This window comes from Crocodylus porosus, unplaced genomic scaffold, assembly GCF_001723895.1.
Source record: "Crocodylus porosus isolate Cpor-Errol unplaced genomic scaffold, CroPor_comp1, whole genome shotgun sequence".
Taxonomy (NCBI): domain Eukaryota; kingdom Metazoa; phylum Chordata; order Crocodylia; family Crocodylidae; genus Crocodylus; species Crocodylus porosus.
The window spans coordinates 17,865,086-17,889,155 of NW_017728920.1; the positions used below are offsets into that span (position 1 = coordinate 17,865,086).

The 24,070-nt window shown below is 43.3% G+C and overlaps 1 protein-coding gene across 1 annotated transcript in view; it reads left to right on the forward strand.

Annotated features, from left to right (window-relative positions):
• The window catches only part of CUNH10orf107 (chromosome unknown C10orf107 homolog), a 141,111-nt gene that overhangs the window by 4,958 nt on the left and 112,083 nt on the right, over positions 1-24,070 (forward strand). Inside the window, exon 2 of the mRNA XM_019538634.1 lies at positions 20,546-20,655. Within this exon, the coding sequence (XP_019394179.1) occupies positions 20,546-20,655 (110 nt within the window). The remainder of the gene's footprint in view (positions 1-20,545; positions 20,656-24,070) is intronic.

Genomic DNA, 24,070 nt, shown 5'->3' on the forward strand with positions numbered 1-24,070 from the left:
CACATGCACACATAAAAATTAATTAAGCACACACTCACTAGGTGCATACACCCCTATTAGGCATACACACTCACACTACCAGCTCAGGCAGATACACTATACACCCCAAAAGTTAGACACAGATCACTAATTCATATATCATGCACACAATGCCATATATATATACACACACATACCCCTCACACTAGCAACTCAGATACACACACATTCAAAATAACTAGTCTGGGCTCATGCACACTACACACACCACATTTAGACAGAATCAATTACCAGTTACCAACACCTACACATTCAATACACATGTGCAGATTACTAATTCATATACCACACACAATATCTATATATGTATATATATATATTCACGAGTTTACACACATACCACCCACCTATACATACACACAAGTGAGTTCCTAAGTTGGGTATTGTGATGTGTGTACTTGGGATACCTGGAGAAAGGTTAAGGTAAGAAAGTAGAAGTGTAGGGGGTGAAAGTTACCACAACTGGGATTAGAACTGGTAGACTACAGGGGCCTGGGCTGAAGAACTGAGGCTCGGGAGTAACTTTAGGTTAATTGATCTTAATTGATTAAAAGACAACACCTAAAGCCTGTGGAACAGGGAAGCATGCCGGCAGAGAGTCTGGGACTAGAGACAGAGCCACGGTGGAACTGAAAAGGTAGATGGGGAGGGGGGAAAATGGAACTAAAGCAAAGCATGGGTATTAAAGAGGGGCTGTGGATGTGGGGAGCCAGAGGATGGCTTCAGGGCAGCTAGAGAAGTTGCAGGGAGTGGCGGGTGTGCTGGAAGCTGGAGAAAACTGGACAGCTAAGAGGAGCTGGAAGGCTGCAGGGGGGGAGATTACAGAAGGTGAAGAGGAAGCCTGAAAAAGAGAGACAGACAGCAGAAAATCACAGGAAAAGCAGCAGGTGGCAGGGCAGCAGAGAGTCACAGGGAAAAGGCAGTAGGAGCAGGGAAGGCTGAGAGGTGGCAGAAAAGGTGATGTGAAATTGGGAGGAGATGGGGAAACTAGCAGAGAGGGTGGGAACTAGAGTTGAGAGAATGAGGCTGGAATTTAAGATAGGGAAGGGACTGGGATTTAGTAAAACATGACCCAACTCAGGGTTGCAAATGACAGTAGTTTTACTGAATGTGGGGGTGGTGACACAATGTCTTAGTGGTTTCTTTGCACCCACACATCCACCCACATCCACCCACATACTGGCAGCAGGGGTTAGAGAGGCTTGGTGCAGAGGCTGAAGCCCACTGAAGTCCAGGAGGAGAGAGAGACACAGAGAGAGAGTCTAAATTGTCGGAGGAGGTGTGCAGGTAATATCTACCTATCCAGGCTGGAAAGGGGTCCTTGTCCAGTAGATGTTGTCCAGAGGAGGGTCACCGGCAGGGCCTCTGGGTGGATAGGTGGTGTGGCATGGTAGTGATTCAGATGGAGAGGGCATCCCACTGGGTCTGTCTTCACTGCCCCTTTTTATAAGGGCAGAGCTTGTGTGACTCTAGTGACAGGAGGCATGCCCAGGCAAGGGTCAGCCCCTGGCTTACTGAGCATGTGTGCTCCATGCAGGGATGTGCAGTTTCAGGTGTCTGTAATGGTGAGAGTTGCTGGTTCTGCAGGGTCTTTTGTTTTTCAAATGCTGGTCTTGTCTCTGTTCCTAGTCGTTACAGACCATTCACTAGAGGCCTGCTACCATTGTATTTCAATCATGCCCAATCATTCTCATTCATTGGGGAACCAATTTACATGGGAGGGGTAAAATGAATCATTGTTGCAGGGATGCCCAGGCAGAGGACAGAAGATGGAGGCTTGACATATAAAATGGAAACTTGACATGACTTTGGTTCACTTACAAACCTGGGCCTAAACCATACAATATCCATGTGAAACAATAAAAATCAATACAAAAATGATAATAATACAATATACAACAGTAAAAATTAATACAAACCTCATAATTATACAATATAAAATAGTGAATATCCAGAACCAAAAACTTGCTACCAAAATAAAAATGTTTAAAGCTCCTCCTAAGTTTGAGCTCACTTATACTTATCTATAGGGAATAGAGAGGGAGAGAAAAAGTCAGAAATTGTTGGGAAAGGGGAAGCAATGCAATAAATAAAAAGAAAAAGAAACTTGGGGTTTTGCTACATATTTAAACATAAATACATTTACAATCTCCAAGTTTATGGTGGATGGATCAGACAGGAGATCTTTCCTACATAAAACTATTTACACAGTGTGTTGCAGGAAGTTAACACGACCTGTTTCATGCAGTTTGATCTGTTTCACTACACCTATTCCATTTCTTTAAACTTCCAGGAGCAGTGGTAGTGTAAAAGGGATGTTGTAGCTGTCATGGTTCAGAAATCATGTGAGAGGCAAAGAGTATTGGTATAATGGTCATGGTTATCTTTTAAACATTTTATCTAAGTTCAACTTTCAACCAATGCAATGTACCTTTAGGTACACAGGTATTATGGTGACTGGTGGTACAAACCAAAAGATTTGTTCCCTTTTAAAAATCTTTTGTTGTGAGAAATATCTTCCTGTATTAATGCATTGCTAATGCATATTAGTGCATATTCTAGTGCAAGACTGTTCGCATTCTAAGTCACTGGGAACCATGGCTCCTCACGGACTATGCACTGTGGGGGCCAGAGCCAAGGACCCTTCTGGGTCACTGCACTGCAGGCACCTCTCCCCACCCCAGCCCCTCACTATATCATGCGGTCAGGTAGCCCCCACCCCTAGATCACCTGACACAGACTCGCCCACTCTCCTGTACCACAAGCTCTCGTGTGCTATCCTGCCCCTGGGGCAGGTGCAGGAAGCAGAAGCTAGAGGGAAAGCTTGGAGACCTCAACTGAGGATGCATCTGGAAATGATGGGGAGCGGTCATTGGTTGGGATCCTGGGGACAGATGAATTCAGAGATGTTAGGGGCCAGAAGGGGCCTCATGAGATTATCAGGTCCAGCCCCCCTGCGCTTGGGCAGGAAAGACTGCTGGGGTCAGATTACCCCAGCAAGGTGAGCGTCCAGACCTTTTTTTAAATACCTCATGGGCTGCACATTGACCAGCCCTGTTCGAGTGTATTAAAGGATATTTACTAGAGCTATGCGAAATTTTGCCACCAGTTTTGTTTTGACACTGTTTTGACTCATTTCGAGGTCAAAACAGCAAAATTAAAACGAAACAGATATAGTTGAAATAGCCTCAAAACAAAATGAGGCAAGCTGAAATGTTTAATCGTTTCAATACTGTTTTGATATTTTGCCCATAGGCTATAATGCGGAAGGTTGAAACAGCCTATAACTTTGCCATTTCCAGCCTTTGTCATTCCTGTGGGTAAAATGTTGAAACAGTTTCACTGTTTCGACTCTGTTTCGACAGAATGGAATAGAACAGCTGTTTTGAATTGAAACAGAATTCGAAACACAATGCTTTTCTGTCGAAACGTCAAAATGCTGGTCAAAACAGAATGCTGCTGTTTCACACAGCCCTAATATTTGCATAATTTCCACAGTATTACTCTTTGTTATTGTCATATGTAGAGGCAGTCTTTAGACTTACGACACAATTGGTTCCTGAAAACCATTATCAAGTTGAACTGTTGTAACTTGGCACCAATTTTATCATAAGAAACAATGTTATAAATGTGGGATTGGTTCCTGAACCAAGGCCTGATACCCTATTTTTACCAAAAATACCCCATAATTTTGTATTCAATCAGTTATAGATGAGTAATATAGCTATATTAGTTTATATATATTGTAAATAGCATTCATATTAATTTGGAAGGACTTCTTTGAGGTGACTTTGCTGGACTTTTTGAAAGGCTCTTGGTTGGACTTTTTGAAGGGTTCTTGGCTGGAGTCTTCTCAAGAGCCTTGGCTGCAGGTTTTTCTAGAGTCTTGTCTGCTTTCTTAAGGAAAGTGTCCAAGGAAGTTTGGATAAATGATCTCCAGGGAGATGGGCGATGCAGTGAACTTATTTGTTGGTGTGGCGTTGCATCGGATCAAGCATTGTAAAGTCAAAACTGACATCATGAAGTTGAAACAGGGTGTCAGTTTATAAACATTGTAAGTGTCAAATGTTGTAACTCAAACCGTGAGTCAAGGACTGCCTGTACTTAATTTGGTTAGGGAAATGGCAAAAAGTCAGGGCGGTTTTCTTAATTAAATTGCAATGAAAATAACAAGTTTGCGGGCAGAAATGAGTTGTCAAAGATGCATTGGAAGTGTATTTGAAATGTACTACTGAGATTTTTTTTAATATATAGTCTTATAACATTTCTTTAGAAAAGTTTAAAGAAACATTATTATATTTTTTTCTGTTCCTCATATGTTAGTTAATTTTATATATTTTAGATTAAGCTGGTAGCGGTACTTTCTATTGTTTCTCATGTTTTCTTTTTGTCTTTAAACTTTAAACAACTCTGTATTAAATTACTTACGTGTCTGGTTTTGGCTGAATCTAAACATTACATTTTATTTGTAAAATCTATAACACAGTATATCTTGGTTTTTATTTTTGTGCTTTTCTCTTTCCTGAGACATTAGCATTGTATTTTTATTATTAATATTATTAAACTAAATATTTTTATAATTGTTTGGAATTTCAACAAACACAGCCGTGTATTCTGTTAGCAGAACATTTCTTACAGCATTTGAACCCAAACTTAGCAATACACAGTATCAACAGTTAGTGGTCTTTTTCCTTTTCTTTTGGTAATTTTATTACCAAATTGAATTAACTTTTCACAATTGCAAGTAGGTCATTAATAATACATTTAATTTTGGGATAGATATCTGCTTATCCAAAAATCTTGAAGCCTGATCATCTGCATCTCTAGGAATAATTGTTATTAAAAAATACCAGTACTGCATGTATTTTCTGGATTTTTTTATTTCTATTTTTTATTCTTTTTAATACCTACATAAATATCTGAAAACAGCTTGTTTTCCATATAGACTTTATCCTTTGCATATGACACATCTATTTATTTCTTTTTAGCATGGAGTTGAAATTAATGTACCTGTTTTGTTTACTTCCTTATTTATATGATAGTGAGAAAAGTACCATGGCTAAAAATAAAGACATGATTTTAATTTTCTAGGGAGGCTTTTGATAGGAATCTTCTATGTAGGAGGAGTGAACAATATTTCATTGCATATTAACTGTTCTGTATGGATAGATTTTGGATATAATTATATTTCGTAGTTAATTTAACACTAAAATGTATATGCATTAATCATCCTCATGGAACATATTACACACAACTGTGTACCTACACTTTGGCTAGACTTCAGTATCACCCACTGGCACTGTTTTACCAGAGGATCTTGGGTTTCCCTGCATTTGAGTTATTTGATCTGATCAAAGGTAACTGATGAATCAGTTTATTTGTTAGTATATTTGAAGACATTTTTACATGCATGTAAAGCAGTGTTGCTCAACCTTCTGACCCCACCAGCTGGATCCTGCAGGTAGGGTTCACACTCAGGGTCAGTTTACAGGTACAATCCGGCACACGGCCTGGCCTCATGCACTGGATCTGGCTACAAAATAAACCCTTCACACTGGCTCACCTCTGTGCCATGTAGGCTTCAGGGTACCCCACAGGTCTGGAAATCTGGCAGTGTGGGAGCGATGGCAGCATTAAGTGCCACAGCAGTGGAAGAGTTCCAGAGCATCAGCTATTACTGTTGCAACTGCTGCCCTATCACCAAATTTCCCAATCCATGCAGTTCTTTGTGGGCCAGATGATATGGCTCTACATGCTGAATTTAGCTGGTGGGCTGCAGGTTGAGCACCCTGGTCTAAAACATTTGATAAGTACTTTTTATTTCTTTTATTATAGTTTAAAACCAGCATAAATTGTTTTGACAGTTTTAAGTCTTTTTATTTACTTTTCTTTGTTTAATTTGAGGACAGAGTTAATTTTTCTCAAGGAAACTGACTCGAATTTCCACAGGTATATCTTGTGGATACATCATTCTGTAGAGACTCTATGATATTACTAGTAGAATGCTCTTTAAACCAGTACTAACTTACAAGTTTTGTTCTTATTTAGGAGCATGAGCTTTTGAATATTTGGTGTTTAAACATATAACTGTCCTGCTAAGGTGTTTGACTTCTGAGTATCATAGAAGCTTTGGCTGAGGAATTGAAAAAACATATGGGACTCCATTATTTGATTGGCTTTTCAACCTGATGTTGTTATGGCAAGAGTCATTCAAGTGTTTATGAATAGTGTATTCAAGGGACAGCAAAGCTGAAATCTTTAAAATTAGAGACAAGCTATTGAGTAAAAGGGATACTCTAGTTAAGAATATTTTAAATGATGAGCAAATTTATCATTTTGAAATTTCAAGTTCTAAATGTTCCCTTTTCTTCATATGAAACACTAATTACCATTAGGAACCATATTGTTTACATTGTGATGCTCTGCAATGTAATGGGAATGTGCCCACTTTCTGTCCATAAGGAATGCATGTCAGATTACTACAGGTCAGCATCCTAAATAGGATCAAACTACCAACTTGTACAGCTACTGGAATTACAGTTAAAACCCACTAGATAGTGTCAGAAAAATATTATACAGTTTTAGTTTGCCCCCTTACACATACAAGCTTTGGAATGTGAGGTAGGTTTTTCAAACTTTGAAACCTTAGGCTGGATACAGGAGTTACACTTATTATGTGGTAGGGATGCAGAAAGTGCTCTACAGCTGTAACTGAACGGATGGTCAGGGGTCATAGAGCACTGTAAAAATGACAGATAAGATAACCCTGGATAGATGTGGTATCAGACTTCAGCACTGTAGGTTAGAGCTTGTTAATGAACATCTATACCAGATCCTATTGCAGCTGACAATAGGTCACATTCCACTGACATCCCATGGAACATTTTGGCACCCTGCTCACCCCCCTTTGTGGGGCAGTGGTCTAGCCTAAGCCAGAGCTCCTTTCCTCTACCCAAGCATTGGGCCAGCCCCGCCCCTGGGCTGCCACTGACAAAAGTCAGAAAGCCTTTGAACCCAGGTCTGCTCATGTCCGTCTCCTGGGTAGCATACATCCATCCACACAAAGAAAACTACCTGCTGCTGAATTTCTTTTATTGCATATTGTCATGAGTGCAGGTGACCAAGTGCCAAACGTGGGTCTATTGCTATTTTGCTTCTGTTCACAGTTAACCTGTCTTAAGAACTGATTCATCTGTATTGATTTTTGGCAATAGGTAAGTTCCCCAATGGAGGTAAAACATGCACTTGTACTTGTCCAAAATTTACATCAGCACACCTGTATATACTAATATGTAACAACAGTGCTTTCCAACTTGTCTGGGGATACTGAATGCATGTGAAAAATGTAGACTCTGAGAAGCACTTACACTGCCTGTGCTCAATACAGAATGTGGGACCAGAAATTCCTGAGTCCAGCTTACTGACAAAGCTTTCAATGGCTCATAAAGAAGAAAAGAGTGTATTTCTGTTCTCATGTTTTAAAGCTAGTTTCTAATAATCCTGGTCACTCGAGTAATGGTTTGGAACTATGTACACTTGATAGAAAGCTGGTTCAGACAGTTTGTTACAGAGTTTGAGGTATACTGATGGGAGTCCCATAGATAAGTAGCTTTTTCTGTCAAGCTCCCACGATGTTTATTTTATTACTTCAGTTGTCACTTTTCCTGGCTATTCAATAGTAATATTCAATGGTCTTGCTAGCCTTCATGCAGTGTTCCCTTCCTAAAGCAACCCCCCAATAAAAACAAAACAAACAAAAAAAACCCTCTGGGACATGGAGTCTGTGGTATTCTCCTTAGGAAAAAAACCTCCCATTCTTTAGTAGGAGGAATGGAAAATCTTTTCCCACGTTCTAAACTGGTGCATGAAAAAGCAGTGGTTTGATTTTCTCTTCTGAACCCAGTAGATTTCCTAAAATGTATACTGAATTTTGCAAGCCACCAGAGAAATAGGGTCATTCTCTTGAAGCCCTAGTGAGTGGAGGCCGTCAGATTATCCCATTTGCCAGCTCACGCCCCGGAAAGGATGATTTAGGATTGCCAGGTATTTAGTACTGTGTCAGTATTCCATCAGTTCTTTTTTTTAATTGCCTAATTAGCTGGCACCCTAACATTACCAGCCAATCGATGGCATTTGTGTGTTTGCACAAGAGGCAGTGAGTGGAGCCTCAATCCCATAGCCCAGAACAATACGCTATTTACCAAGACACTGTTAAAAGGTTTAAAAAAATAATTAAATATTTGTGCTCAAGGCAATTACACTTCCAAGTGTGTATTTTCTGAAGTGGTCCAATGGACAGTACAGTGAACCTTGGTGGGGGGAGTGTTAAGTTTATCATACAGTTCTTCAGCCACATGCAAGTTTTTCAAATGTAGGATCACTTAAATCTGAAATTGGGGTAATTTTCCCTTGATTTCAAGTGGAGCAGGATTAGGTCTTTGTACTGTTTACTCTATAAGGCACCTCTCTACCCTGTCCTTGTTTTGTCTCTTTGCAATGCATGAGAAAAATGGTTTGAGCTGGGTAATCATTAAAAGCAGTTACAAGTATACAAGAATTCTACAGTTTGGGGGAGGGGGGGAGAAGACAGCACATTCAGTGGTGAATGCAGCCAACTAAGGCTTATCAGTTGAAGCTGCGGAGCTTTATGCACCTGTAAAGAAAATAAAAATAAGAGTCAGTTATGCATGTGGGTGTAAATTAGGAAGCAAAATCTTGCCTGAAATATTTTAATAGCTTTGTACATTTTTCATCTGAAGGCTTTTGTGGGAGGAAAAATAATAAAAAGTAACCTACATTTCTTGCTTTCAATACCCACATTTATGCATTTTATAGAGTGATTTTGGAGGCATCTGAGGCAGTAAGTGGCTGCTTACACTCAGAAGTATTTTGTAATGTCATGATACAAACAGTGTCTTGTTCAAGAGAAGTTTGTATTTGCCCGAGACATAGGTACGTTCCCAGCTCTGAACCAAAAATTTTCTGGACTTGCCTAGTTCATTCAAAAATCACTTCTACATATTTAAGGCATAAAGCCTTAAATATGAAATTTCAATTTAGGTGCATGGGTGAGTGTTTGAATTAAAGTGTTGTATCTGAACCTGGAATATGGTTTTGGTTGCAACACTAGAATAGTTCCGCTTATGTCTTTTCTTGAAGGGTTGCAATCCCGGATGATAGAAAATAATGAGAGGAGATAATTTCTACTTAGCTCTGTCTTAGACCTCCTCCACAGTCTTCTTCCTTTTAAAATTTCATGCCTTTCAATTAGGGGTGCACCGATAAAGATTTTTTGGGTTGATACTGATGGCCGATTATTAACGAGCCATATCAGCCGATACCAATCTGAGAGCTAATATGCAGCCCTGCAGGTTGGAGAGCAGTGTCTGGCTGGTAAGTCTGGGGGAAAAGGGGTAGGGGTACAGATCAAAGCCTCCGTGAAGAGGGAGGGAGTGGGGCTGGGGCTGGCACTGCTCAGACAGGGTGGGGCACAGGATGCAACCATAAATGTCCGGGATCACGGGGAAGTGGGGAGGCTTCTGCCACTGGTACACCCTGAGGGAGGCACGGAGGGGCACATGCCTCCAGGATCTGTGCATGGGGAGAGGGTGGGCTGCTGCTGTGGGCTGGAGTCTGAGCCAGCACCAGGCTCTTCCTAGCGGGGAGGGGCTGGGCCAGGACTGCACATGGAGTGGGTGATGGTGGCGCTGGGAGTGGGGGCTCAGAAGGGTCTATAATGAATTTTGGAGTGGTCACAGCTCACCCCCAGCCACTCCTCCCAGCGCTGCTGCCACCTGCTTCACACATAGCCCCAGCTGAACACACTTACCAGGAAGAGTCTGGCATTGCTCCCAGCCGCAGCCTGCAATGACCACCTGCCCTTTCCCACACAGATTTGGGGGGTACGTGCCCCCCTGTGCCTCCCCCAGGATGTGCCAGTAGTGGGAGCCACGATCCCCGTCCCCACATCCTCAGGCAAGCCACTCATGGCTCTGTCCCATGCCCTGCCCTGCCCTGCCGCAGCTGGCCAGTGTCTGCTCTTGCCCCAGCTGCACTCCTTCCCTTACCACAGGGGCCTCAATCTGCTCCCCCCAACACACTTATCAGCTGGACCCTGTTCTCCAAGTTGCTGGGCTGCATAACTGCACACAGCATTTATCAGCAACATTATCAGCCACATCAGCCAAAAAAAGCCAATTGCTGATAATGTCAACTTTGCTTTTATTGGTGCCAATATGATATGATATTAATGTATCGGTGCACCTGTACTTTTGATACCGCATCTGCTATCATGAGTCATTTCAACTTTCTACCTTGCTCAGGTTTGTAAACTACATATTTAGATGTATTTATTTCTTTTTCAAGTACTAAAATAAATTTGTGATAATGAAAATCAGCCACTTGATAGTGTGGTACCTTGTGCCTCCTCACTTGCGACATCTATAATTATATTGAAATTTCCTCAAACAGAGACTTTGTATCGTGCCAGTTATGGGATGGGGAAAGAAAAAGTGAAAGTGAAGAAATGAAATCTAATAAAATTTGGCAAGTACTATTTGGGATTGAAATTCATAACATGCCAGTGGTTTTTAACCTTTTTGAATTATTCTACCCCCTGGTGGCTGGATGTGGACCAGTGTAGCCCTGGGGGCAGGGGTTGGGTGGCGCACAGCTGAATGTGGCAGGGTGGTGTGGTGCACGGCCGGCTGCCGAGTAGGTGGGATGTGTGGCTGGATGCAGACCATCAGCAGCTGCCGCATGTGAGTTCCCCTGCTCTCCATGTCTGGCCAGGTGGGTGGCACTTGCATGTCAGTGCAGGATAGTGTGTGGCAGTGCTCTGTCCCAGCCCACCCGTGCGTATCCCCTAGGGCCTTCTCAAGTACCCCTGGTTTACAACCCCTACACCACACTAAAGTTCTCCATCTTGCACCCTACGTTTAGGGGTAAAGTAAAGGTGGCTGAATTGGGACCTAAATATTTGTCATCCCTTTTTAAAAAGAAGTTGTTCTGGACGGAAGGCTCCTGCCATGTGCTTCATTCTCGTTTATCAGTCTACATCGTATTGGCACTTATAAAAGGAAAATTGACATTATCTGCAATTGGCTTTTTTTGGCTGATATGGCCAATAATGTCGCTGATAAATGGCGCGTGCAGGAGTGCAGCTGCAGCATGCATGTGGCCAGGAGTGCAGCCTGGCAGCTTGGAGAGCAGCATCTGGCTGGTAAGTCTATTGGGGGGAAAGGGCAGGGGGCAGATTGAGGCCCCCATGGTGAGGGAGGGAGGGGGGCAGGGGTAGGTACTGCCCAGCCGGGGTGGGGTGCAGGACTGAGATGCTAGTGGCTTATCTGAGGGGTGGCTCCCACCATTGTGCGCACCCCTGGGAGAGGCATGGGGGGCATGTGCCCCCACCCCAGGTCTGTGCGTAGGGTGAGGGCAGGCTGCAGTTATGTGCTTGGGGCCAGGGGAAGCACTGGGCTCTTCCTGGCAAGGGAGTTGGGCCAGGGTAGGTGGCTGCTGCACTGGGAGGTGGGCTTACAGCTACCTCAAAATTTGCCCTAGCCCCTGATAGTACTCCCTCTCAGTGCTGCCACCACTGCCTACCCCAAGTGCACAGTGGCAGCCTACCCTCACCTCGCACACAGATCCAGGGGGCACATGCCCTCCATGCCTCCCCTGGGGTTGCATGCAGTGGTGGGAGTTGCCCCCCTCCTCACACCCCCAGACAAGCCACTTGTGCCTCTGTCTCATGCCCTGCCTTGGCTGGGTATTCCTTGTCCCTGGCCCAGCCCCATTCCCTGCCTCACCACAGGGACCTCAATCTGTCTCCCCATACCCCTGCCCTCCCCCCTCCTCTTTCCCCAACAGACTTATAATAAGCCAGATGCTGCTCTCTAAACTGCCAGGCTTGCATATCAGCAATCAGATCGGTATTGGTTAATATGGCTTGTTAATAATCGGCCATAGTTATCAGCCTAAAAACTCGTTATTGGTGTATCTCTACCCTAAACCCCCTCCTGTGATCATGAGTCCATCCCAGCCCTGGACCTGCCGCCCACTCTTGCAAGCTAAGCAACTCTTTGTCTTACACTTGGACTGCCAAGTTACATGACTGGGGAATCCAAATGCCCATCTGTTGTCTGGAGGCCCTGTAGCACAGTGGAGCTGAGAGATTTATAGCACCAAGATGGGGAGTTAATGCACTTACTCCTGGACTGCTGCCAGTCACCCCATAGCCGCAGGCCTCCGAAGTGGATCCAGGCCAGTCCCAAAGGGGTGCAAGATTGGTCAGCACAGGTGACAGAGCTCGGGCCAGGCAATCACCAGGGCAGCTTCTGGCAGCAGAGCCTGGCAGCCCCAGCTTGTCTACCTCACTGCCAGGACATCTGTGGGGAACCTCTTCTGCTCCCTGTGGCTCCACTCCTGGCTTCAGTCATAGATTTCATAGACATTAGGGCTGGAAGGGACCCCAGGGGCAGGAAGTCAGCTGGGGTCATAGGATCCCAACAAGAAAAACATCCATGTTTCTCTTTAGAGGCTTTCAAAGTGGGTGTTTGAACCACCTCCAGTGGCAGGCCATTCCAGACCTTGGAGGCTCAGATAGTAAAGAAGTTCTTCCTTATGTCCAGCCTGAAACGGTCATGGAGGAATTTGTGACTGTTCAACGTTGTCATCTCTTGCACTCAACCTTCTCATCTCTTGAGGCACTCTGGTGAACAAACATTCCCTCAGGTTCTGGTAAACACCCCTTATAAACTTATAGGTGGCCATCAGGTCACCCCTGAGCCTGTGCTTTTCCAGGCTGAAAAGTCCCATGGCTCTCAGCCTGCTGGCATAAGGTCTGTTTTCCTGTCTTCTGATCATGTGCGTGGCTCTCCTCTGCACTTTCTCAAGCTTCTACACATCCTTTTTGAATTGTGGAGCCCAAAACTAGATGCAGTACTCCAGCTGTGACCTCACCAAGGCTGAGTACAACAGGAAAATGACATCCCGGGATTTGCTTGAAAAGCATCTATGGATCAAGCCAGCATTTTGCTCGCTTTACTGGCTGCAGCATCACATTGCAGGCTCAAGTTCATTTTGTGGTCAATCATGACCCCCAAGTCTCTCTCGTCCGTAGTGCTAGTCAGCGTAGCACTGCCAAGCCTATAGACATGCTGCAGGTTTTTCCTCCCAAGGTGGAGAACCTTGCATTTTTTGGTGTTAAACACCATCAGGTTCTTGTCCGCCCATTTCCTGAGCCTGTCAAGGTCAGCCTGGATTACCCCTCTGTCCTCAGGTGTGGATGCTTTACCCCAAAGTTTGGTATCACCAGTGAACTTGGGCAGTCTGCTTCTGACTCCAATGTCCACATCATTAATGAAGAGGTTGAACAAAACAGGTCCAAGGACAGAGCCTTGCAGGACCTCACTGGTCACAGGGCACCATGATGATTGACTTTTGTCAACCACCACCCTCTGGGTCTGACAATGGAGCTAATTCCCCAGGCAGCAGATCATAGTGGACCCGAGGCCACAGTTGGCCAGTTTTGCCAAAAGGTAATCATGGAATACTAGATCAAAGGCTTTTTTAAAGTTGAGATATATGACATCAATCCCTTCCCCCTTGTACAGGTGATAGGTCACCTGGTCATAAAAGGAAATGAGATTGGTCAAGCATGACCTACCCACATCAAACCCATGCTGGCTGTCCCTCAGGGTGTTGTCATCAGCCAGTCCTTTAAGAATGGCCTCCTTGATGATTTTTTCTAAGACCTTCCCCAAGATAGAGGTCAGCCTGCTGGGCCTGTAGTTTGCCGGATACACTTTCCTCCCTTTCTTGAAGATAGGCACCACATTGGCCTTCTTCCAATCATTGGGCACTTCACCAGAGTGCCAAGAGCTCTCGAAGATCCGTGCCAGAGGCTGAGCTATGATGCTAGCCAGCTCCTTGAGTACTCTGGGGTGTAAATTGTCAGGGCTGGCTGACTTGAAGGTATCCAGCTTCTGAAGCTGTTCCTTCACAAGGTCAGCATTGATGGAGGGCAAGGAACCACCCTCAGGGGTCCCTCTCCTGTAATAGGCAGGGGCGTCCCACGGGACTTGTGAAAGACTGATGCAAAGTACCTATTTAATAGGTTGGCTTTTTCCTGGGCTTCAGTCATCAGTTCTCCCTTTTGGTTTTGCAGGGGTCCAACGTTGCCCTAGCTTTTCCTCTGGCCCCCACTATCTAAAAAATGACTTTTTATTGTCCTTGATACTTGTAGCTAGTTGGAGTTCTATGGCAGCTTTGGCTGTCCTGGTTTGCTCTCTGCAGGTCTGGACCAGTGCAGAGTATTCCTTCTTGGAGGTGGATCCTGTTCTCCATCCTTTGTAGGTCTGTCTTTTTAGATGCAGGAGGACTGTTAGTTCTCTGGAGAGCCAAGGGGGATGCTGTGCCCTCTTGCTGCCTTTCCTCTGAGACAGAATAGCCTTAGCTTGTGCATCTAGGATCGTGCCCTTGAGGAGCAACCACTCTTCCTGGATTCCCCTCCCTTTAGGGTCGTGGTCCCTTAGGGCCTCACTGACAAGTCTCCCGAGCTTGTCAAAGTCAGCTCTCCTGAAGTTGAGGACCTCTGTACTGCTGACTGACTTGACAGCTTTTCGGTGGATGGTAAAGGTGATTATCTCGTGGTCACTGTCACCCAGCTTCCCTTCAATCATTAGGTCACTGATTAGGTCATCCCCAGTTGCCAGTACCAGGTCAAGCAGCGCTTTGCCTCTTGTTGACCCGTAGACTTCTTGATTCAGATAGAGCTCATCCACACATGTAAGAAAGCTTTGCGACAGTTTGGATTTGGCCGAGCACTCTTCCCATGAGATGTCCAGGTAGTTGAAGTCCCCCTGACAACCATGGACTGGGAGCATGCTGCCTCAGCCAATTCCCTGGCAAACTTCTGGTCAATCTCTTGATTCTGGGAGGGAGGTCTGTAGTAGACTCCCACCATCCTGTCTTGTTCCCCATGGATTTTAACCCAGAGAGTGTATAGTCATCCACCCTGGGTGCTGATGTTAGCTTGTAGGGAAGTGTAGCTCTCCTTGACATAGAGAGCTACACCTCCGCCCCTTTTGTCCACTCAATCCCTCCTATACAGGGTATAGCCATCTATACCCATGGTTCAGTCATAGGTGGGGGCCCACCAGGTCTCTTTTATCCCTATGTCATCGTAATAATTTGTGTTGAGCAGGAGGACAAGTTCCTCCTGTTTTATTCCCCAAGCTCCTGGCATTGGTATATAGGCATGCAAGTGTCCCCTTGGGGGCTCTTGCCTTGCCTGAAGCTTGCTCTAGGGGCAGGGGTAGGCTCCCTTAAGTGCCTTGGCCTGCTCGGTTTGCAAGGGTTGCTCAGCAGGCCAGCAGTGGTGGTAGTCCCCCTGTCCCCCAGCAGGCTTAGTTTAAAGCCCAGTGGAGCAAATCAGCCAGTCTGGCTGAGAAGAGCCTCCTCCCCAGCGAAGAGAGGTGGAGGCCGTCCCTTCCCAGCAGCTCACTGCCTGTCTCATCAAAGAGTGGACTGTCGTCATGGAAGCTGAAGCCTTCCCGATGACACCAGTGCTGCAGCCTTAGGTTCACTACCTGCATCCTCCTCTCCCTCCTCAGCCCACTGTGGGGGAGCGGCATAGCCTTGGTGGGAATAGGTAGTTTCTCAGCTCAAACTGGCTGTCTGACATGAACCCCAGGTGTCAGTGTGGGCCATGGAGATGTGGCTGAGGGGTCCATGGAGCTGGGAATCCCACGTGGGAAGGCCAGCAGTCTTTGGTGCCCACTACAGCGATGCCTCCTGGCCTACAGCTCTCTGAGGGACATTGGGTCTGGGATTATGTAGCTCTCCAGCTCCTATGTGAAGTCCCTGGTCTTGATTCAGGACCCCTGAATGTAGGGTGCAAGATCAAAAGCCCCTTACCCCATGCCTCTCCTCCAAGGTTTCATGTTTGTTAAGTTAAGGCCCTGTGGTATTTCCCCTGACCCCAAACCCACTTCCAGGTTCAGTTGCCTCATTCTCAACCCCCTCACCCTGCCACCAGCAAAGATTTGCTGTTTTCTATTAATTGGGAAGAGGAACCAAGCTGAGATATGGGCAATGTTCAACAGGTTTTCTTTATTAAACAAAGGAAAAGTTTGGCAACCAAAGCAGTTTAAACTGAGGCATGTCTCTTTCTCACACTGCATTCCCCTGCACCCAGGTGTGCCCTGAAGAGGTGGAGAGGGGGGTTGGGAAGAGAGAGGGGAAAGATGATGGTGCCTAGGCAGGCTGGGTTGTGGGCAGCAGTGCCCATAAGGCAGGGCCAGAGGAGCCTATGGCAGGAGACCCATGGTTTAGTGTCAGGGTATGAATATTAGATGCTCTCTGGCCCTACTCCTCTGGGAGGTTACCAGTCCACACAGGTGAGAAGGCAGTTGGCCAGGGCTTCACAGTTCTGGACAGCCTACCGTGATGTGGGGCCGGGGCCACACACATTATCAGGAGGTTCGCTCTCTCCCCCATCTCTACATTGTGTGTGCTCATGGTGCCAGGCCCAGTCTGTAGTTGAAGTGCTTCTTCCAGCAGTCCAGCTGCCCACTATAGGACCTCATGAGCCAGGGCCCCTACAAGGATTGTGGGGATGATGCCGATGAAGAAGTCAGAGACCCTAGGAATATAATGCTCGCTTTCTATTACCCCTGGGAATGGGAAGCTGCACAAGAGGCCATAAGCATTGTCTTCATCGGTTGCATGAAAGTCAGGTGCTCAGTTGTTCTTCCAATGACTTGGTTGTTTGTGTGTATGAGTGTGTGCGTGTGTGCGCGTGTGTGTGCCCTGGATGCCTGGGTTGTGTGTGTGTGTGTGCTCCTCACACACACATACACACACTCTTGCACAGAACCCAGGCATCCTGGACACTCTCACACATGCACACAGAACATAGGCATGTGGGGTACATGCACACACCCACACACACCCCTGCACGACAGAACCCAAGAATCCAGGACACATGCACACTTCGTGCGCACAGGCTTGTGGCCATGAAGGTGCATAACAATACGAGCTGCTGCTGCATCAGGTCCAGGTGGGTATCTGTGATGTCCCTGCCAGCCAATCAGGTGGCTTGGCCTTTTGGACTTTGCTCAGAAGTCTTTGGCAGCCCAGGGAGCCCCTCCCCTATCTGCTGCCCTTGGGTTGTGCAGGCAAGCTCTGTCACCCCCTTGCCCCACTCCCCACCCACCTCCCCCGGGCTAATTTGTTCTGCTTCTTCCTGACCTAACATTGGGAGCTTAGTAAAGCTCGAAAGTTAGAGCATTTCTGCCTCTTGAACTCCTCTACTTGGCCTCTGTTACTATGTTTAGTTGGTCCTTGTTAGGTTTAGGCCACAGTCTTTACCTGCAGTATAGAACATGCTTTACATTTTTAAGATGTAAAATAATGTTTAAATGGTAGTTATAATGTACATGTGCATATTAAAGTACATTATGTGTATGTTATCCATGGAGAAATTTCACTTTAAACTGAATATAAGTTTATGCCAGTAACTTTGCTTTCTTTATTTCTAATAATCAAGCATTCTGCTTGACTGATTGCAGTTTTCATTTCATTAAAAGTGTTTAGTATTGTTTTTAATGAATAAATATGCTATTTTCTGTCTTTATAAAATACTAGTATGTAGAGTTACTTTGTTTTTCTAACTGGGTGATGCTGTTTCAATTTCACAATTTGTTTTACTCAAATCACTTCATTTAAATGTCACTGAACATGACATGGGACATGGGAATGGTTTCTTTTCCCAGTAAATATATTGTAAACCATTAAAAAAAAATAAAGGCAAACAATGGGACATCACTCACTCTGCCAGAGACACATTTTTATGTATTTATTATTATTTCATTGTTTTTGTGCTGATAGATTTCATTACTATGTTGCACTTGAGACATTTCAATAGTTGGATTCAATATAAAGTAAAAAGTTTAAATATAGGGATCAGAGGTCATATTGAACCAGGGTATGTTTGAAAGTACAATAATGCTGAATGGACAAATGCTTGTGTATCCAGTGAATTTTTGGCATTGGTTGTATCCCACAATTTTGTTTTCTGCAGACTCAATGAACTGCCCAATTTCACTATTTGCAGGGATAGAATTCAGTCATACAAGTTAATGGCGCAACCAAATGGGTTAATGTAGGTTTATAGTGGCACTGCTGAGTCTCTTTGGCCATAAGTAGAGTTTAGTAGAGCAATACTTTCAATATTGGATTGAAGTATGGAAGTTTGACACAGGAACTGCACTTCCTTTAGAGACTATTATACCTTCCTTTTTTTGTAACTGAGCATGAACCTTATTTAAGCTGCTTGTTCCTGTCCCCCTTAAGGCAAAAGAAAAATCCTATGGACTTTAGTAATACAGAATCAAATCTCAGGTATATAAAAATGCACACAATCCATGCCTGAAAATTATTTGCTTGGTTTCAGTACAGGAATATTCAAACATATTAGTAAATCCTGTATTTTGCATAGCTATTCCATTCTGAAGCTTTGTAACTGTATAACTTACATTATGTAGGACCTTGTATACTTGTATCTGTACGTGATGCTGTACTTGGTTTGATCTTATTTAAGTTTGCATCTGAACATTACTGGTTCCTCTACACTCACTCCTGGTTCATTATCAGCAACAAGTCTGACCAGTAGTGTAGATAATCTAGCAGGTAAATGTCAAGTGTAATCATGGATAGTTTCACTGATGATTTTTTGTAAACTTTAATTGACCTCTTATTTTATTTTCCAAATATTGCCTAACAAAAAAAAAATACTTATTCTTTCTAAATTTTCCCCTAAAGTCAAACTTTACTCACAGTAGAGTTAATCACATGCACAATCCTTTGTAGGATTGGGATCAAAGTGGTTTACTCTGCTTGTTTGTCATGAGATACTCCTAACTAAACCCAGTGAAGCATTTTCATTTATTGATTGAATTTTCTTAAAAGAAGTAAATAGCACGTGCATTCATCATAAGTTTTTGTTTGAATATGAGAGAACTATATTTAATTTTACAATATAAAATCATCAGAATTAAGTTCTCAGTGGCTCACAGCAAACATGTAGAGTGTGTGTGTGTGTACACATGCATGCACATGTGCATACACAGCCAAAATGGCTTATTTTAGGTGTTGTGGAATTTAACACAATATAGAGGATTTATAATAGCCTAAATCTGTGAATTTTCTGTATCTGCATATTTGTTATGTATTAAGGCTGTATGATGCTTCGGTGCTGATTCAATTTGCAGGAGATTTGGCCCTACTTGGTGGCCAAATCTCCAAATCTGAATTGAATCAGGAGACCAGTTAAAAGGTATGAATTGATTAGAAGCTCTCCGAATCTTTTCTGAATCGATTCAGAGAGCTTCAGAGATATGGGCAGACTCCGCTTGCTGCCACAGGGAGCTGGACCCAGACTCCATGCTGGTAAGTAGGGGCCGGGGGAGGGGAGGTTGAAGTAAGGGAGAGGGGACCTGCCTGCTCCCCCAGTCCCCCTGAGTGCCCCCGCCCCTACCCACTTTCCCAGCCCACCTCCCAGCTGCCCTGCCCAGTCACAGCTCCTGGCTCCATAAATAAAAGCCCCCACTCACCAGCTGCCGCCAAGCAGAGGAACATTCCCCACTACCCTGCACTGTCTCACTCTGCGTAGGGGGCTCTACCATGAGCCCCTGACCCCGACCTGCTCAGCTGCCCCATGGCTGCCCTGCCTGCCCCAGCTCCCAATCTTTGTAAAAAAAAAGTCCCAACTCACTTCTGCAGCGACCTTAGGACTTCTGGGGGCTCATGGCAGAGCCCCCCCATAGCACAGGGCAGTGGGGGGCAGCAGGGATCAGCCCCCCCTACCTGGCAGGAGCTGGTTAGTCAGGGCTTTTTTTAAAGGGCCAGGAGTTGGGGCAGGTGGGGTAGCCATGGAGGGGCTGGGAGAGTGGGGGCAGTCTGGGGGCTCGTGGCAGAGCTCCTCATGCAGCAGGGGGGCAGCGGGTGGTGAGTGCGGGCTTTTTTTGTTTGTTTTTTTAGGAGCCAGGAGCTGGGAGAGGAGGTGGGGCAGTCACTGAGAGTGGGTGGGGATGGGACTGGTTCAGAAATTTGGTCGGTTCGGCAGTGGCCGAATCTCTCAATCAGAAGCAGCTGAATTAATTTGGGACACTGATTTGAATCACTGAATTGAATTACTGTCTCCCGAATTGGCCGAATCCGAAGTGAATACTAGCTGTTTTGCACAGGACTATTATTTATACAGACATCTAGTTTTATCTTACATTGCCTATGTTATAATACTGAGTTACCAATTAAACCTGGTTTAAGACAAGCAAATTATTTTCAGGCATCCTCGTAATTTCTGTCTCTCCCCCAGCTTCATTACTGCATAGTATTGCTGACATAAAATTTCCTTTCTGATGTTTGGTGAATTATACCTTTATGTACATTCTGTAAAATACCTTGGAAATAAAAGAATGTTGTAAAATAGCATACTTTTTTGTAGGAAGAAGGTCAAGATCAAGATACTATAACTGGAGAGATTACAGCTTGGAATTTTCTTTCTGAGACACAAATATGTGTTTTGTCTGAAGAAAATATGGAAGGGGTTCAAAAGTAAGTATGTAATAAATAAAGATAATGCTCATGCTTGTGTTTGGATGAACCAGAAATTTTGTGCATCCTATTTTTGGTAGTCTGATATTGAATATATCAGGTAATAATTGTGGTATTTGTCACATGGCACAGTACTGTCTTTATAAAAGGCTTATATTAAATCAGATTCTGAAAGTGAAGGCAAGTTTATGAACATGCTGTCTGCAACTCTCACTGTAATAGTCATGATTATATTGAAATTTAATAATCTCATTTGCAAAAGAAATGGATAACACGAGCTGTAAGTTGTGTGAGAGAATTATGTTTAAATAACTGGTTAAATCAACTCCAGTAGCATTGATTTATGTATGTGGGCAAAATGGCATTTTTCTGAAGAAATATAAGCTCAGTTCATGATGATTTAGTACAATTTTGGGGAGGTGTAACTGGATTTCATGAAAATTGTGCAGCAAATGAGAAATCTCTAAGCTGATAATTCCATTCTTTCCCTATATTTCCCAGCTCTTTTTATTTCCCTTTCATCAGCTTAGATTTTTGTGCTTATATTTCAAGAAGATCTGAAAAGATCTATTGAAATACCTGTTGGGGGGGGTTATAAAAATGCTCAGTATATCAGTCTGAGCGACCCATTGATTTAAATGTGAGTAGTTAGACCAACAATGAACACTCTTAGAAGTCCCAACTGCTGAGTCTTGATAAAATTTCCAAAAATAGGTTTCAGATTAAAACTGCACTATAGAAAATACATCTGCAAAAAAAAGATGTAGGGCATGACAAAATTTAACCCTTAAGAAAGGTGTGAAAATTTGAATGTTAATGATACTTTTGAATGCTAATTAAATAATTATCTAGATAGCAGAGGTGATAATTTATTAGAATTGTTGTGTATTATTAGATTTGCAAAGCTTTGCAAGATATAATAACTTTATCCTCATGCACTTCCTGTGTATTCCTTCTGTGTTAGAAATTTGTTTCCATAGTTTCCTGGATAATTTTTTTTAAAAGGGTTTAAAGTTAGATGGATACCGAGATGTGCTTGGCTGAAGAAGAGGAGCCAGCTTGAGACTTCTGAAAAGAGTGAGGGCCCCACGTCTGACTTGAGATATCCTGTTGTTACTGTTTATTATATATCTAAATATGGATTTAGGAGACCAGATTAGGGTGTCTAAAGTTGAAAGTATTGACCTTACTTTGTATGATTTTCTAAGGTGCCTAAATAACTGAGAAGCTTATAATGATAACTTATTTATAATGAGTGTCCATTATAAGTCCCGTAGTAGCAAGTTTTCTAGCAAGCTGAAAGTCAGTGGGACTTGTGCTCACAAGTCAGTTCAGGATATTTGAAAATGCATCTCTCAGTGAATAAATGCTTGGTTTACACAACACTCAAAAGATGTACTTTCTTGCAATATTCTGTTATTTGCTATGAGGAAAAAATGTCATCTATTGGGACTTATTAGGAAAACTGTAGAAGAAATTTCTCCATCTATCATTAAAAGGATGAAATAGGTTTTTTAATTGTTGTTTTCCCTTATCTGATAGATCTCCTACCTGTTATGACAGAGACTGAAATATATAATTCAACTGAGAATAAGATTCACTATAAATCTATAATACATTATCAAAATCTCTCATCTAAGATTGAAAAAGAAAACTTTAGGGAAGGTCTTTTGTGTTTTTCTCAGTTTATACCATATTTTTATTTAATATCACATGCTTCCAAAAAAGATGTGCTCCCATTATTTTGGAAGGAAGATGTGGGTGAGATAGGAACTTTCTGTTAAGACAAGCTACCAGCCAGGCTAGGCCTCACACCCTTTCAAAGGGTTCTGAAAAGAGTGAAAATGGTAGCAAACCCTTATCTCTTTCCTCTAAAAAATTTTTTTATGTAAGTTCCTGTAAATAATAAAGTGTTGTTTAAAGTGCTGATATGATATGCTCAACCAATAGGAACTGCAGATTCCTTAGCAGCTGAGAGAGGGTTAGCACTGGACTCTGTCTCTTCTGTTTGCTGGGCCAGAAAGAAATAGAGCCATTTTGGTAGCTATTAGAGCACAGCCATTAGAGCACTTGCTTCTATTCCAGTGGCGAAAATCTGCTTTCCCTGCTTAAGATGCACTCCAAATTTGGAAGGCTGATTTTGGGGGTCATGGTGGAAGATGCTTATGGTATGTGATGGTATATAGATACTTTTATAGGTATATTTTATGCTGTACTTGACTGAAAACACAATGCTTCAAGGACATTTTATGCTCAACAAAGAAGTATCAGTATTAAAACTTCTCTTTCTAAGTATAATGCATCTTTTCCACATAGAAAAAGTTGAAAAGTATGCCATTGTTGGAGTTTGAATGCTGGAGTCGGTGGACCATAACTGTGACTGTGTGTGGCAATTCCTGTGTTTTATAGTGCTGCCAACTACCAGAGTATCTTACTGTCCCCCATAAAAATCAACAGTAGTAACAAAGATATCTAACATATGTGTATTCTCCCATCATTCTCAAATACAGTTGTTAATTACATAGATTACAGAATATTGAAAAGATGAATGTTGCAATTCTTAGCAATACCATAAAAATCTAATTCCTTAAGAAGTACTGATTGTGAAAGCTTGATGCTGGTAGAAAGTTAAAAAAAAAGGATATGAACTGTGACAGCTGAGAGTTTTATGTCTGTGTGGTGAAGGTAATTCCTGAACACCCTGTGAGGATTAGACGGGGTATTTCTTGTTGTTTGTTCATGCATTGTGAGCTGTATGTTGCCACTAAGAGTTTAATTAAAGTAAATGATTAGTGAGGCCTTGAAAGTAGTAAGGCCTTGCATGTAGTGACATAGTTAAAATTAACCTTATCAGAAAAATGCAAAGGTTTGTACTGCTATTTATCAGCCATAAGGAAAGTTGATAGTGTAAGAGTGAGAGTGGCTGTGAGGCAACAGCATAGCTCAGAAGTTATAAATTGGCTAGCACATCTGGAAATCAGCAGAAGGAAGATGCAGCATTGTGAGAGAAGCTACTAATTCAAAGATTAGCTGCTGACCTGAATTCAGTGGGCCAGTGGATCTTGAGGAGCCCGAAGACTGTATACCAGGGTCCTTCCTGGTACCCCTTGGACAGCATAGATTGGGAATGCCTGACTTCGCTGAGCTTTATAGAAGAGGAAATTGTCATATATCAAGCATCAGAGTGGACTGCCAATAAGTTGCCAACTCAAATTTTTATTATCTGTTATTGTTGTTTTGTTATACTATGCATAGTTGTGTGTTTGTTAAGTCAATAAATCTTTCTTACCTTTTTACTCCTGACCACACACTCTTAATACTGAACCCTCCCACTAGCAGCTGGGACAATGGACTGTTTCAAATTGTGTAAAGCTGAGTTGGTCATATGCCACATCCATTTCAGCATATAATTGTT